The sequence below is a fragment of the Eretmochelys imbricata genome, chromosome 2, assembly GCF_965152235.1.
Source record: "Eretmochelys imbricata isolate rEreImb1 chromosome 2, rEreImb1.hap1, whole genome shotgun sequence".
NCBI classification, from domain to species: domain Eukaryota; kingdom Metazoa; phylum Chordata; order Testudines; family Cheloniidae; genus Eretmochelys; species Eretmochelys imbricata.
Genome location: NC_135573.1, coordinates 111,043,528 through 111,060,114, shown reverse-complemented (window position 1 = coordinate 111,060,114; position 16,587 = coordinate 111,043,528). Strand labels below are relative to the sequence as shown.

The 16,587-nt window shown below is 45.6% G+C and overlaps 1 protein-coding gene across 5 annotated transcripts in view; it reads left to right on the top strand.

The window, feature by feature from the left end:
* The first annotated feature begins 10,484 nt into the window (after nt 1-10,484).
* The window catches only part of DTNBP1 (dystrobrevin binding protein 1), a 191,520-nt gene continuing 185,417 nt past the window's right edge, over nt 10,485-16,587 (top strand). For 2 of the 5 annotated variants that reach the window (XM_077810607.1, XM_077810609.1), the window contains exons 1-2: nt 10,488-10,676; nt 13,998-14,048. In XM_077810607.1, the coding sequence (XP_077666733.1) occupies nt 10,621-10,676; nt 13,998-14,048 (107 nt within the window). In that variant the 5' untranslated portion in view covers nt 10,488-10,620. Of the gene's footprint in view, nt 10,677-13,997; nt 14,049-16,587 lie in introns of all 5 variants that reach the window. The other 3 variants (XM_077810604.1, XM_077810606.1, XM_077810605.1) reach the window with 3 other exon arrangements.

The window sequence follows — 16,587 nt, the reverse complement described above, 5'->3', positions numbered from 1 at the left end:
CTATTTTCTGTGTAACTTGTGTTTGTTTTTCCTTACTATTTTATTTTTGAATCTATTATTTTTTTATTAAATAAACTTTTTGTTTATCTTTACCCCAAACAGGTTGCTGTGCAAACAGTGTGGAATGTGTGTCCCAAAGTGAACTGATAACCTGGGGAATAGGTTTCATTCCTTTGGGGGTGATGAACCAGAGGGGAAAAATCCAAGTGTCTAAGAGTTTAGAACTCAGGGGAGGCAGATTTGGGAAGCGTCAAGATTGGAAGGGCTGTTGGTGTCACCCTGCAAGGAGTAACTAGGCTGGTGTCATCCAGGGTAAGACTTTTATTCTTTTGGGCTGGCTACTGGTTTCCTGGCTCTGAGCCATAGCAGCATAGCATTAAGGCACCCAAGGTTACAGGGCAGATGGTGACAGAACCCCTTACTGGTCTGGGTGATCCTCAAAATTTCACAGCACCTCAAAAGCTTTTAAAGTACTATCCTCACATCCTCTTGTCAGATAGGAAGTACTATTATCTGATTTTACAGAGTCAGCAGGGAATTGAGGCACAGACAAACTAAGTGACTTACCCAAGGTCATACAAGAAGTCTGGGACACCAAGAACTTGAAGCCAAATCTCTTGAGTCCTAGGCTAGCATCCTAACATCATTCCTCTCTCAGGAGCTATAGGAGGTAAAGGGCCTCTGTGTAGGTGCAATGCCACTTGTCTCTATTTTGCTATTAGGTCTCGCCAGCTGTACTTTTAGAGGGTCCCCTGGGTGTGGCTGTGCTACTTCTAGGTGTAGGAAAAGCAGCACGAGTTAATAGCGATCATTCTGACTGAAAGATTGTAGACCTCTTCCATTAGAACAAAAAAGATGTATGGGGGTGGGAGGAGAGGAGAGAAAGCATGCTATTATCCTCTGTCGATCAGCACATGCAGGGAGACACAACAAGCACTTTGCCAAATATAATCATTTGTGAGAGAGTAGTGGAATGCTGGGCATCATGATTTTTGGTTTCTACTGATAGCTCTGGAACCAGATTGCAGAATAGTAGTTACAGACAGTAGAGTTAAATATAATACCACCCCTTTCTGGATAACCTGTGGGGACTGAACCTTGTTCAATCTCTGGGCACAAAAGCATAGGCCTCTATCACATCAAATAAAGAACCACACCTCTTAGCAGAGAAGTACTAGGAGAGTCATAAACCTCTATAAGTGGTGTAGTTGCTTGGTGTTGACACAGTTACACTGTGTTAGTGTGGGTAACAAAAGCACCTAATTTGGCATGTTCCTTCTGAAAGCATGTGTGGCAAAGTGCATGAGTCTTAGCTATTATGTTAATGGCCTGGATTCTACTCCGAACTGACACTGTGTATAGAGTCCAAGGCCAGAAGGGACCATTGTGATCATCTAGTCTAATCTCTTATATTACACAGAACTCCCCCAAAATAATTCCGAGTGTGTATCTCTTACAAAAACATCCAGTTTTGCTTTAAACATTGCCAGTGATGGAGAATCTGCCACAATTATTGGTAAATTTTTCAAATGCTTAATTCCCTCACGGTTAAAAATGTATGCGTTATTTCCAGTCTGAATTTGTCTAGCTTCAACTTCTAGTCACTGGATCATCTTCTATCTGTCTGCTAGATTGAAGAGCCCATTATCAAATGTCTGTTCCCCATTCAGGTACTTATAGAATGTGATCAGGTCACCCCTTAATCTTCTATTTGTTAAGCTAAATCTCCTTGAGTCTATTGCTTTAAGGCATGTTTTCTAATCCTTTAATCATTCTTGAGGCTCTTCTCTGAACCCCCTCCAATTTATTAACATCCTTCTTGAACCGTGGACACCAGAACTGGACATACTGTTCCAGAAGCAGTCACATCAGTGCCAAATACAATAACCTCTCTACTCCTATTCGAGATTCCCCTGCTTATGCATGCAAGGATTGCATGAGCCTTTTTGGCTGCAGCATTGCACTGGGAGCTCATGTTCAGCTGATTATTCACCATGACCCCCAACTCTTCTTCAGAGTTACTGCTTCCCAGGATAAAGTCCCCCATCCTGTAAGTATGGCCTACATTCTTAGTTCCTAAACTCTCAGTTGTCTTATCTGTGAAATGGATGAATGACAGTTATTTCCCACCCGTGAGTATAGGACTAACCCCCAGCTAATAATGATGAAGCACACCAAAAAACACTAACAGCAATCATGGAAAAAATGGGACTAGAACACAAGGTCTCTCATCTTGCAGTTTAGCAGACCTTCTCCTAAGCTGCAGGGCTCTCTGTGGGTGCATGTATGGGATGGGCTGCTTTCTGATTTTGCTTCTCCAAAATCACATGCAGGCTGGAACTTTTCACATCATTGCAAGACTGCTTGCTGCAGGGGCCAACGTTGCATCACTCACTATAAATTTGCAACACTGAAGGTTTTCCCCAGGCAGGGACAAGATATTCTGAATTCACTGATCACCATTCCATTGTGGAAGCCGAGTTTCCCTTACTGCTGCAAAAAAAAATAAGACAGCAAAAACAATCCCCTAAAGTAGTAGATCTCTCAGATGGTTTATGGAAGCTTTGTGCCTTCAAACAGGCATCCCGCTGGCTTTGCCATAAGACTCATACAGGAACTGTGCTGCCATTGGCTCACTCCTCCTCCAGTTATACTGTAGCAGCTATAGAGAGATGTCTGAGCATTCATGTTTCCCCAACGAGCATTATTACTCATCTGGATTTCTGCTCGGAAATCGACAGGGAGCATGCCATGCAGATTGGCTGGTCTGCTTCCTCCCAAAACCCTACGGAGAACAAAGTCCACAGAAATCCAGTGGAGGAGTTTCTGGCCTGGGGGAGAGTTTGTGGAGTTGAATCTCCACCCTTCTGTATCCACACAACAGAAACCCAATTGTTTCAGTTCCCTTCTGCTTCCAGAAGTACAGGGCAGATTTTACCTGACAGTGTCCTTTTAAACTCAGTTGCTTTGCTTTTTTTAAGCTTGCCTTTGAATTTTTTATTTACCATTTTGCCAAGCAGGATCTAATTTGGAAAGACAAAATTTACAAACTGGATTCAGATCATGCAGATGTAACGGTGATGATACACGTTGGGCCAGATCATCTGATATGGGCAAACTACATTTGCCACCAGACTGTTGGGGCAGTGGTATCTTTTAACCACCTTTTATGCCACTCCTATCCTAGAGCTGAGTGGGAATCTATCTGGTCCCTATCTGGCTGCTCATGACCCTAGCAGGCTATTCCAGCAGCTGGAAATTTGCCTTTCTTATTGCTGTATCCCCTTCACTTGAGGGCCTGGAATGAGGGTGGCACAGGAGCCCCATGAGCATGTCTCTATATCATCCAACCAATCCAAAGGGGCCAGTTTTATTGGCTTTACAGCCGCTTTCTCACTGCTAGACCAGCACCCAGAATCTAGACCTTTATTTCTGGATTTAGTTCAGTATTTCTCACTTGGTGGATTGCCACACCCAGAGGGATTATAGGGTCACAAGGTGTTGAAATTGTATTACAATCTGAAGCAAAATCTCATTCTTCCACTCCCCTCACCTCTTAAGGCCAAGTATTCTCTGTCAACCTCTTGAAACACAAACACAAATAAATTATATAGGATTGTCATTGTATCACTGACACATTATTTACTTTTACAGCAAATGTAAGGAGTTTGCAAAAATGTTTGACTTTGAATAAAGAGTAGCCAACCTCAAAATGCTGAGAAACACTTGTTCAGTGGTATTGTTATTCCTCTGCTGTCTCCTTGCCACTAGATATCTTGAATAGTTCAGTAGTTCTCAAAGCAGCAAGGACCCCAAAGTAGGTTGCAACCCGATTTTAATGGGGTTACCAGGGCCAGCATTAGAGTTGCTGGGACCCAGGGCTGAAGCTAAAGCCCTAGCTCCAGCCCCACCTAGGGTTGCATGGCTCAGGCTGTGACACCCTCTCCATCCCACCTGGGGCAGTGGGGCTGGGGCGGCGGCCCCCTCTCTCCCACACCTAGGATGGTGGGGCTCGGGCTCCGCACCCCTCCTGGGGTCATGTAGTAACTTTGTTATCAGAAGAGGGTCACAGTGCAATGAAGTTTGAGAATCTCTGTAATAGTCAATACTATTGCACTTGGATTATGGTGCTTTACTGATACTAGAGTTATTCCACAAAAGAAAATTTTATAATCATATCATACCAGAATGACATACCTATTTACAAAATGTGAACAGAAACAATATACTTGTGCCAGAACAGGATTAGAAAGGTTATTTAACAACTTTAAGATCCAAATTCTACAGCACCTCATTGTGGATAGCTCCAACTGAATACAATGAAAGTTGTATGCTCATAGCAGTTGCAGAATCACGCCCAAAGTAATACTGGTACATATTAATTGAAAACACATGGGTAAAAGATAACATTTACTTTATGAAATTGCCACCCTGATCATAGTCATCCAGAAAGAGTGACCTATTGTCCTGAAAAGGATTGATTCCATTTAAATTAAACTGTCTGAAAGATTAGTTTAATCACTTATAATTAAGGCTGCGAGTCTTTCATGGAGGTCACGGATTCTGTGGCCTTCTGGGACTTCCGCAGGTGCAGCAGCTGGTGCAACTGACCCCAGGACCGCCCAAGCAGCTGGGGCGGCCCCGGGGCCAGCTGCACTGGCCACTGCTCTGGCGACCCCAGGCAACTGGTCCTGGGCGCTGCCCTGGAGCAGCAGCGACAACCCATGCCACTCCCAGCCTGCAGGAGCAGCAGTGGTGGTGGGACTCTGGGCCGCCCCCGCCTGGAGCAGCAGCAGCAGCAGTGAGGCCATGGGTTGCCCCCCCACCCAGAAGAAGCAGCAGCAGTGGGGCCCTGGGCTGCCCCCCACGCATCCCAGGAGCAGCAGCGGCGGCAGGGCCCCGGGCTGCCCTGCACCCTGAGGAGCAGCAGCATTCGCTGGAGCACCCGGCCACCCTCAGCACCTAAGAATTAATTAGCGGTATTTTTAGTAAAAGTCACAGAGAGGTCATTGCCCGTGACTTTCTGGTTATTGCTTGTGACCTGTCTGTGATTTTTACTAAAAATACCCATGACTAAATTGTAGACTTACCTATAACTGAAAACAGTTGTTAATTTAGTAGACAACCTGATAACCGAGTTAAAATATCTCCTTCTATTATACAGTAACCTGTAACAACCAATGGATATATAACCTGATTTCCCATCACCTTGAATCTTGAGTAGATACTGCCATCTGTGCAAAGTGGGGGTAAAATGCTACCAAGTCAGAATGGTAGTATTTCTCAAGCCCTTTGAATAGGGGTCTGACTACACACAGTGCAAGGCACTGGCCAATCAGGCTCATATGCCTTGTCTACATTAAAGAAATTAGGGGTGCTTTGCACCATACAGTCCCTCCAACATACCTGTAATGCATCCATACACAGAAGTACTCCCAATGGTGCACAGCAGTTACAACTACCATTTGTATTAGGCTTGCTTTGAGAAAGGCTAACCATTGTGAGATCCTCCAACATGTCAGTCTCCCCCACACAATTCTGTTGTGAATGGAGACTGCTGGCATAATAGCCCTACCAGCGCAAATAATCCTTTCATTATCTTTCCACAATGTCCCAGTCACTGCTTTGATTGCCTGTCTAGTCTACATTCTGCATCATGAAATTTACCTGGCCAGCCTATGCAAATGTCTAGGAAATTGGCACAATGTACACCTAGTCTTGTTGGGAGTCATGCGTTCCATCTATCACTCCTGCTTAGTCTGGAAATCCCACTATCCCAAATCCCTCAATCTATGACACATTGGCCATCCAGTTCACAAATCCCTGCAGCACAGTACATATTACTATGACAACAGCACCGACTACGGAAGTCCAGCCTTGAACTGTGTGAATGTGGGGCTGTCATGTTATATGGAATCATAGTCCTTCTAGAACAAGAAGCAAAACTTAAACTGAATGAGCACGGGCAGTGTGGAGACATAATACGGTCGGAGACATAATACTGTCGCTCCTAAAGCTGGTATTATTCCACCTGTTCAATTACCTATGGTTTAGGCTACAATTTTGAAAAGAGCCTAAAGGAGGTAAACACTCAAATCCGTTAGGCCCTTTTCAAAATCCTAGCCATAATTCTCTAGTATTCATAGACAATATAAAGAAAAGGGAAGTTCATGCAGAAGTCATACACAATATTTAGTAAGCATATATCAGAAGTCTATTAATAATAACATCTAGCTCTTATGTAGCATTTTTCTTTTGCAGATCTCAAGCACTTTACAAAAGAGGTCAATATCATCATCTCTATTTTAAGGATGGGGAAAGTGAGACAGCAGGAGGTGAAGTGACTTGCCTAAGGTACACCCAAGTACCAAAGATTTCATAACAGCTTCAAAGACTGATGTCAGAAACTTGCAGGTGACTGGTTAGTGTAACATGCAAGTGGGCATCTCACCACAGTTGAATGTAGAGATAAGCACATACTGATTGCTTTCCCCAAATAATTTCTGAAATCAGTGGGTACTGTAGGTGCTCTGCATCTCTGACAATCAAATCACATTTATATGTGACCAAATATCTATTTAGATTTCTAACCTTATTTCCCTAAATTAAAACATTTTTGGACTTTAAGATTTAAAATTAAGCCTTCATTGTAAAATGAGAGCTTGTGTTTAAACCAGAGCAAGGTAATGCCCTGCTTGCCTCAGGTTGCCAACAATTTCTGCAACCAAGCTGAGACATTGTTCTGTCATCCATAAACACTAAATTGAATATGGCACAATGGCAGAAATCTATTTGGCTACATTCTAAACAGACAGGCCAACACAAGTTATAAATTCTGTGAACTTCTGGCAGCCCTTTGCACTTCACAGGTTTTATAAGTTCAGGCCCTATGTCATATCTTCGATTCACAACTGCTAAAAAAATACTGAGCCATAGAATATCAAGGTTGGAAGGGACTGCAGGAGGTCATCTAGTCCAACCCCCTGCTCAAAGCAGGACCAATCCCCAACTAAATCATCCCAGCCAGGGCTTTGTCAAGCCTGACCTTAAAAATATCTAAGGAAGGAGATTCCACCACCTCCCTAGGTAACGCATTCCAGTGTTTCACCACCCTCCTAGTGAAAAAGTTTTTCCTAATATCCAACCTAAACCTCCCCCACTGCAACTTGAGACCATTACTCCTTGTTCTGTCATCAGCTACCACTGAGAACAGTCTAGAGCCATCCTCTTTGGAACCCCCTTTCAGGTAGTTGAAAGCAGCTATCAAATCCCCCCTCATTCTTCTCTTCCGCAGACTAAACAATCCCAGTTCCCTCAGCCTCTCCTCACAAGTCATGTGTTCCAGATCCCTAATCATTTTTGTTGCCCTCCGCTGGACTCTTTCCAATTTTTCCACATCCTTCTTGTAGTGTGGGGCCCAAAACTGGACACAGTACTCCAGATGAGGCCTCACCAATGTTGAATAGAGGGGAACGATCACGTCCCTCGATCTGCTGGCAATGCCCCTACTTATACATCCCAAAATGCCATTGGCCTTCTTGGCAATAAGGGCACACTGTTGACTCATATCCAGCTTCTCGTCCACTGTAACCCCTAGGTCCTTTTCTGCAGAACTGCTGCCGAGCCATTCGGACCCTAGTCTGTAGCGGTGCATGGGATTCTTCCGTCCTAAGTGCAGGACTCTGCACTTGTCCTTGTTGAACCTCATCAGATTCCTTTTGGCCCAATCCTCCAATTTGTCTAGGTCCCTCTGTATCCTATCCCTACCCTCCAGCCTATCTACCTCTCCTCCCAGTTTAGTGTCATCTGCAAACTTGCTGAGGGTGCAATCCACACCATCCTCCAGATCATTTATGAAGATATTGAACAAAACTGGCCCAAGGACCGACCCTTGGGGCACTCCACTTGATACCGGCTGCCAACTAGACATGGAGCCATTAATCACTACCCGTTGAGCCCGACAATCTAGCCAGCTTTCTATCCACCTTATAGTCCATTCATCCAGCCCATACTTCTTTAACTTGCTGGCAAGAATACTGTGTCAAAAGCTTTGCTAAAGTCAAGGAACAACACATCCACCGCTTTCCCCTCATCCACAGAGCGAGTTATCTCGTCATAAACATTGAGTCTCATTAATGTCACTATTTCCTGGCCAGTTGGTATTTTTACAGTGGATTTTTTTTTTTAATGTAGGTTATAAATGTCTCAGGGAACAGACTTTTTTTATTCTTTCTGTGCTAGGATTATCTAGGCCCTGATCCTTATGCATATGCTTAATTATTTTGTGAGTAGTCCAACTACTCAGGGTAGTAAAGTGACATATGTGCATAAATGTTTGCAGTATTGGCATACTATTGTGCTATATATAAATGATAAAAATGATAGTTGATATTATTTTCTTTGGTGGTTTGATTTGAAGGGGAAGATGGCATTCTGCCAATGTGTGGGGATCTTTATTTTGTAATTGTTTGGGTAACTGGCTGCTGAATACACCAATCCCACTGCTTCTTTAGTACTGCCCATTTTTAAAAAGGATGGGTGAACAAAATCATCTTCAGCAAGAAAACAATGTATCATTCCAGTGACACTGTATCTCAAAATACCACCCTGGAACCCGAATATTCACCACTGTGATATGGTTATGATATGTTTTATAGAAAGTATGCCTAGTGAGATATCATTTGAGAAGTCATGATCTGTTGAACATTACTATCCTGTTGTGTTATCATTCTATGTGAAGTTATGAAGTTTTGCTATATGTGTGTTGCTGAAATGTTGTGATTCTGGGGTATGCCCAGAGCTGGCCTTTCAGGGGCAACAAAGGAGCAACTAAGCAACTAACCCCCCCAAGACAGATTTACATTAGGACTAGCCAAGGTTGATGGCCCATTAGGTAAAATCCACTCTCCCAAGGGACCCCTCCAAAAGACATGAACAATGGAGGCCCAGAGTCTCAGCAGGGCACATACAACATATGACACCTGACTATGTTTAAGACAGTATTTTTCCATGCACATGGATAAGGCAGTATAAATTGGAGTCTGTGACATCAGCCCAGGGCCTCTCTCCTCTCCCACATACTCCAAAGACAAGAATGTTTGGAAAAAAAGACCTTGCAGTGGAGAGACGGGGCACAGGCTGAGCAAGGAATTCAGCCAGTGTATTAAGAACTGTGAACTACTTACAACACGTAGCAGGGTGAGAAACTGCTTGATTCAAATCTTATTTAGTCTGAAGGTGTAGAGTTTAGACTGCTATTTTTTTATTTATGTAATCATCTTTGACCTCTATGCCTACCACTTATAATCACTTAAAATCTATCTGTAGTTAATAAACTTATTTGAATGTTTTATCCTTACAAGTGAGTTTGTCTAAAGTGCTTGAGGAATCCACTCAGATTACAAAAGCCAATGTATGGCCACTATCCTTTCACGAAGTAGTGAACTAATTAATGAACTTGCATTGTTCAAGAGAAGGTCTCGATCAGTGTAAGATAGTACATTTCTGGGGTGCAAGGCTGGGGAGATTTGCTGGTGTCTCCTTCTGAATAGTTCACAAGTGGCTTGTCATGCATTCATACAATTTAGCTGGGTGTGTCCCTGCATGTTGTTGGCTGAGGGATCACAGCACCTGGAGAGTTTTGCTGCTTGTCACTAGCACAGCATTGTAAGAGACAGCCTCAATTGGAGAGTTAAGGCAGCACAGCAGTCCCAGGCTGTACCATCTGTCACAGTTCCCCACTGCCATTTTCTCTTGCTCCTTCAAAAAGGAGTCCAGCCAGCTCCTCAGTCTGTTTTGAAGGACACACCCAAAGTGCAATCTGTACCCCATTTATGGCCCATGGTACTTTAAAACGCAGCCTGTTCCCATCTTCATTAAGAGCGATGTACTACAGAGAGATCACGTGTCCCAACATGCTGCATCCAGATGGAGCATAACATGCTGGGACTCCAGCCTCCTCAGGCTGCACTGTAGTTAGCTGTTTCCCAACCAGGCAGCACCAGACACATCCCGGATGACCGCGGAGAGCACCGGGAGCAGGTAGAACGGCATTACCACAGACCCAGCACTTCCAAAGGGCTCGCGCGGCTGTGGTAACGGTGGGACACCATGGCAGGGGCCACAGAGGAACAGAGTCTAAGGCCAGAACTTGGGACCACCAGATCACCCAGGGGCCTCCGGGGTATCACAGGCCGCCAACACCACGGCTCCACCCACCGCCCGCGTCCATCCCAGCGACTGCGCTCCCGCGCGAGGCGCCCCGTACAGGCGCGGAGGCCTCGAGTTCCCGCCCGCGAGAGGGAGACCGCGCGCACAGGTCGGCGGGGAAAAGCAGAAGGCAGCAGCCTCGTCGCGGTCCTTGACCTACGTCATGACATCACTGCGCGGCGGCGGAAGGGGAGGGAACATCAACGGCTCCGGGGCGGGGCCTCCGTCGCCGGAATGGGGCGGTAACAATAGCCGCACGAGAGACGCCTTTTTCCCCTCCCCCTCTGCGCGCGGAGGTAGGAGGCTCCACCCCCGCTCCGCTCCGTGCGGCGCTCGTGCTGCAGAGTGAGGGGCGGCAGGGAGGAGGCGCGCGCGCGCGCGGAGGTGGGGCGGCCGGCAGGCGAGGGAAAGATGTTTGAGACTCTGCGCGAGCGGCTGCTGAGCGTGCAGCAAGACCTCACCTCGGGGTGAGTCGCGCCGGCCTGGCCCCTCCCCTCCGCGCGCGGAGCCCCGGAGGGAGAAAGTTCTTCCAAGTCCCCGCCGGGGAGAACGGTACTCGGGGGCGCGCGTGAGGTCGGGGGGGGGGGGGGGGGCGCGCGTGAGGCCGGGCGGGACTCGGGGGCACGTTGCCCCGTCCGGCAGGGTCGCAGCCCCCCCCCCCCCCCCCCCGGGCGGTTACAGGCTGAAATCCGGACAGTGGCTCAAAACCGAAAGTTTCAGCCATCGTTAGCCCCATGTCCCGGTCTCTGCCCCACTGCTCCTAGGGGCCCGCCCAGACCCCGGGGGGAGCCAGTGTCCCATGCCCAGGCTGTGACCCGGGGCGGCCGCGGAGCCCCCCCCCTCCCCGCGCTGTGTGGGGGAGAGGGCGCTGGCTGTGGCTATCCCTGCGGCCAGGGCCGGCTCCAGGCACCCGCTTTCCAAGCAGGTGCGTGGGGCGGCATTGAGAACGGGGGGCGGCCGGCCGTGTCCTCCGGCGGCTGCTTGGGGCGGCGAAATTGGTAGAGCCGCCCCTGCCTTGCGGCACCGGTTGCAGCCTCGGGAAACTTCCGGGCAGCTGCGGAGGCTCCGGTTGGGAACCGCTGCTCTCGGAAAAGGCCGCTTCCTGGAGAGCGGTAGGGCCCAAGGGAAGGGGCCCCAGCGCCCCTAGTTCCGGGCTGTGCCTCCCCGGCACCGCCCCAAGGCGCTGATGCAGACCTGTCACCTGGGGCGCCCCCGGCCCTTCATAACCCCCGACCGCCGCCCACGGGCACGGGGCTTGCAACGCTAATAGACTGAAACGGGAGGCGGTGAGAAGTGGTTGGAGGCGCCGGGGGAGCGGGCGCGGGGTAACTCTGGCGTTTGGTCGTGTTCGCGTTGTAGGGAGTGGGGGAAACGGGAATGGAGACGTGTTGGCGTGTGGTAAACATGGTTTGAAAGAACTGACCAGCAAAACTTCCTGGACCAAAGTAGCGATTTGATTGGCGGCCCTGGAGTTTACACACCTCGCTAAAAGCTCGTTAGCGTCGCTGCCTGTAGAAGGGGTAACTGTCATGTGAGGGGAGGAGGCGGGAAGGAAGGAATGGCTCCACCCACACTTTAGGAGTGGGAAGGGAAAACCAAAAGTAGAAATCTGAGCTTCAGTTTAATTTGCCCCACATCCTTGTATTTACAGGAGAAAGATCCCACTTACCAAAAGATAATGTTCCCCCACCCACTTTCTAGAACTTTATTATTTGCAGTGGTTTCTGACTTATGGCTGCTTCCTGTGGACTTGTCCAGCCACTTAGGGATCTGATAAATAAATCTCATTGAAAGTCAGTGGGATGTAGGAGCCTAAGGCTTGATTTACACTATACAACCTGATGACATAGCTGCACTGAGGTAACACCACATGTAGATGCAGCTATGTCAACAGAAGGGGGCTTCTGTCCTCTGTTGGAGAGGTGGTGTTCCTACACTGATAGGGAAAAAAAGCTCTTCTGCATTTTCACTATGGGGCTATGCCGGCATAGCTCTGGTGGTATGGTCTCCGTAGCATAGGTCATGTCTAAGGTACAAAATTATGTTAACCTAACTTACGCTGGCAGACAGCCCCCGCAATTATTAAATTGCTTGTCTATGTGCAGACTTCCCTCCTTGTGTAGGTGCAAAAAGAAAAGGAGTACTTGTGGCACCTTAGAGACTAACCAATTTATTTGAGCATAAGCTTTCGTGAGCTACAGCTCACTTCATTGATGCATCCAATGAAGTGAGCTGTAGCTCACGAAAGCTTATGCTCAAATAAATTGGTTAGTCTCTAAGGTGCCACAAGTATTCCTTTTCTTTTTGCGAATACAGACTGACACGGCTGTTACTCTGAAACTTGTGTAGGTGGTGCATGTACTCACCAGGAGTATTTGTATTGATTGTATTGTCAGTGTGGGGCATTGTGGAACAGGTCTTGAAAGCCAGTTATCAGTCGACATAAGCAATGCAGTGTCTACATTGACACTGCATCGGCCTAATTACATTGACCATGACTCTATGATGCTTGGGGAGGTGGAGTTAGTAAATTGGCATATAGAGGCACTTAAGTCAGTGGGAGCCAAATTTAAGTGAGGACAGTTCTATAGCTAGATTGATGCAAGGCAGCTTACGTTGCGCTAGCCGTGTAGTGTAGACCAGGCGTAGTCTTACCCTCAGTCTCTTTTGAAAATGGATCCAGGTGTGTTTGAAAAATGTTATCCTTTGTTCTTATACTGACACTTGAATTTAGAGGAGGGGTTCTCAAACTTCGTTGCATCGCGACCCCCTTCTGACAAGGAAAAATTAGTACATGACTCCAGGATGGGGGACTGAAGCCTGAGTCTGCATGAGTCCCACCGCCCAGTGTGTGTGTGGGAGGGAGGGTAAAGCAGAAGCCCAAGGGCTTTGGCCCCAGTAAGTCTAATGCCAGCCCTTGCAATCCTATTAAAATGGGATTGCAACCCTTGAGAACCACTGATTTAGAGGATTATAAATTTGCACCATTGTTGGAAGGGTGAGAAGTCCCTATCTTTTTGGTCTGTAGGTATTGCTTTACTTGCAGTTGAAGCGCCTGAGGGATTTTACTACCAAAAACAATGATGCAGTTGTACTAGTGGTAATGCAATGGTGGGAAATTTCCCAAAGAAGTTTTGTTGACATGGGGGAGTGGGAATTTTCAAACACGCCTAAGACCTTGGCTGCATAAGAAAGTTTTTATGATATAACTTCTGAAGTATAAATTGATAGAGTTGAACCGGTATAAACTCCCTGCCCTGGTGCAGAAATTTTTATCCTGATATAAGATCCTCTGTGGAAACTCTTATACCAGAATAAATGGGTTTCTTTGGTTTTACATATGTTGCTTGGGAAGGGTTTAAGCTAAACCAAAAAATAGTCACACTTAGTCCTATAAGAGTTTCCACACAGGGTTTTATACCTGTGTAACTGATAAAACATTCCTGTGTAGACAAGATGCAAGTGATTCAGGAGCGGAAGTCACTGTGTAGATGCGTACATGGGGCTTGTACTCCTAAATCATATTAGGTACATTTGAAAATCCAATATGCAGCTGTCTGTACAGTACTGTGTGAGAGAAGAAAGGTGGAATACAGTTCATGGAAAAATCACTTAATGTAATAGTCTTGAAAAATACAATAAATGGGGAAACGGATCTCGCTTCCAAATAAACTAAAGCAAAATTGACATTTATAATCCTTAAGATGCACCCTAGGCACCTATTGTGTCAAGCATTTTTTCTATTGTGGTAGTTAGCAAAGGCCTGATGCTTTTGTTTTGAATTCTAGGTTGAAGACTTTGGGTGACAAATCAAGAGAAGCAAAAATAAGCAAGCAGAGGTACTTCTGTATGCTCAAATATACAGTTTTGTCTTATGTCTTTACTTATGAAAACATTGTTTAAACATAGCTAATATACTTTGGCAAAACTATTTACATAGTATTTTACATAACACTGAAATTTTGATGAAGAATATGCTGCTCTATTGATCGGAGTACCTGAAACTTATGGTTTAATAGAACACTCTAGTTCCCACTTTTTAAAATTAGCCGTTTTTTGGTGCTCAGCACTCAGTTTAAAGTTTGATGTTTGCTGTAACTAAAGTATATTGTCCTTTATAATATAGTAAATTAAACAGTATCACTGCCCAAAACATTTATATGACACTTGAATTTATTATCTTTCTCCATGTGACTCTTAAGTACACCTCTACCCCGATATAACGCGACCCGACATAACATGAATTTGGATATAACGCAGTAAAGCAGTGCTCCGGATGGCAGGACGGGGAGCTGCACACTCCGGTGGATCAAAGCAAGTTCGATATAATGCGGTTTCACCTATAATGCAGTAAGATTTGTTGGCTCCCAAGGACAGCGTTATAGCTGGGTAGAGGTGTACTACAATCGTTCTTCCTATGTTATGAGGTATTTTTTAAGTGTAAGAACAGAAATAAGAGCCTTTCTTTGCTTAAAAAATATCGGTGATAAAGGGATGGTAACTTCAGAAGAGAAATCTTAAATCATTCTGCAGCATAGCTGAAAATGGCATTGGTTATAATGTTTCTGAAGTCAGCATTGTAAAATGTCGTTCTGTTTTCAACATGAATAAATGTCATCTTTGTACAATATTCAACTGTAGAAAAGTACAGTTTTGCTATAGGTTTCAGAGTAGCAGCTGTGTTATTTTGTATCCGCAAAAAGAACAAGAGTACTTGTGGCACCTTAGAGACTAATAAATTTGTTAATCTCTAAGGTGCCACAAGTACTCTTGTTAATTTTGCTATAGTTATATACAATGTCTCAAATATGATTTGCTGTGAAGCATTGTATATGTGCTTTCATCCAGAAAGTGGTGTTACAGACATTTATTTCCTTTTTAAAATAACAGAAAAACCCAAACAAAAAATCCAGAGCAATTTTAAATAAATTAAACTGATCACTACATTTTTGCAATTCAGAAGTTGTTAACTTTTGGAAGATCAGTCTTTTATAACTAAAAAGTTGCAATTGCCCATAATGTAGGCCAAGGCTAAAATATTTTATTGAGAGAAGGCTGAATTAGTAATTTTAGGAAACTCCCTGCTGTGCATATGTATTGCTCATAGGTGCTGTAGTAATACAAATAAATAATGTTTTAATGCAGGTGGCATATTGAAGTAATGCCATTGATTCTGTAGGCTCTGTTGTTGATATGCTAACATGAACTCTGTACAGCGAAAGTTCATGAAGACTAGGGTCTGAATCCTCCATCCTGTTTGTGCTGCTCCTGTGTGTCAAAGGTTGGGGGGGACAGAGAACTGCTTTGAAAGGGCAGCTGATGAGTCCCCTTGCATAGCTATATTGCATAAGTTGCCTGAATGGCATAACTGGCTCTCTTTTATTCCTTTCTAGTCCTGCTTTGTAGAGTTTGTGTTGCAGTGATACGGAATTATTGGTAGAGTCCTGTGAAATTCTTTTTATTTTTCAGAAATTTCTTATTTTGTTTATCTATTAAAATGTTTTATTTCTTTATTACATTTACATTAATAAATTACCCCAGATAACTATAAATAAAAACAGTGGCCATAAATCCGAGTTTATCTACACCGCGTCATTTTACCTAGATGTACCCTGTGCTGAAGCCTCCTGATAACCTCCCCATGTCCATCCTCACTCAATGTCTCAAACCCCATGAGATCTTCCCAACCCCTCCTGCTTCCTTCCCCCGTCCTCTTCCCTGGGGTGCTCCCATTTCCCCTTATATAGTCTCTCTCTCCCATTGAATGTCAAACCCCCTAGTCTCCATTAGCCCCAGACACCCCTCTTCTACTTCCCCTTCCCCACTGAGCTCCAGCTTCCCAATTAGTACCAGGAACCCTTCCCCTATCTCTGCTTATATAGCTCTGCTCCAGGGTGGGTGAGAGGCCCTTGGGAGGTGTGACAGTTAGGTCTTAGTGAGAGACCCTTGAGGGAGGGCAGCAGTTGGGTTCTGTCCCCCTGGGGGTGGGTGGGAAGCCCTTGGGATGGTGGCAGGGTAGAGTCCTGCCCTGCATCAGCGGGCGGAAGTCCCTTGATGGGAAGTGGGGGCTGGATGGCCGTTGGTAGGGGGTGGCAGGTTCTGCTTCCTGGAAGGCTGGGAGCCGTTGGGTGGAGGGCAGTGAGGTGGGGTAGTGGCTCCTGTCATGATAGGGTGGGCAGGCCAAACTTGCGCAATGCTTTTTTTCCATTTTTTTTCCTTTTTTTACTTTGATTTTTGTTTTATTTCATGTTGTTTTGCCTTTGTGAAAAACACAGGCCTTTAATTATTGAGATTGTGGAGGTGTGACCGGAGATCCTTGTGTGCTAGTGATTCTTGGCTGACAGAATATGTTAGAGGGCTGTTGCAGCGAGCAATAGG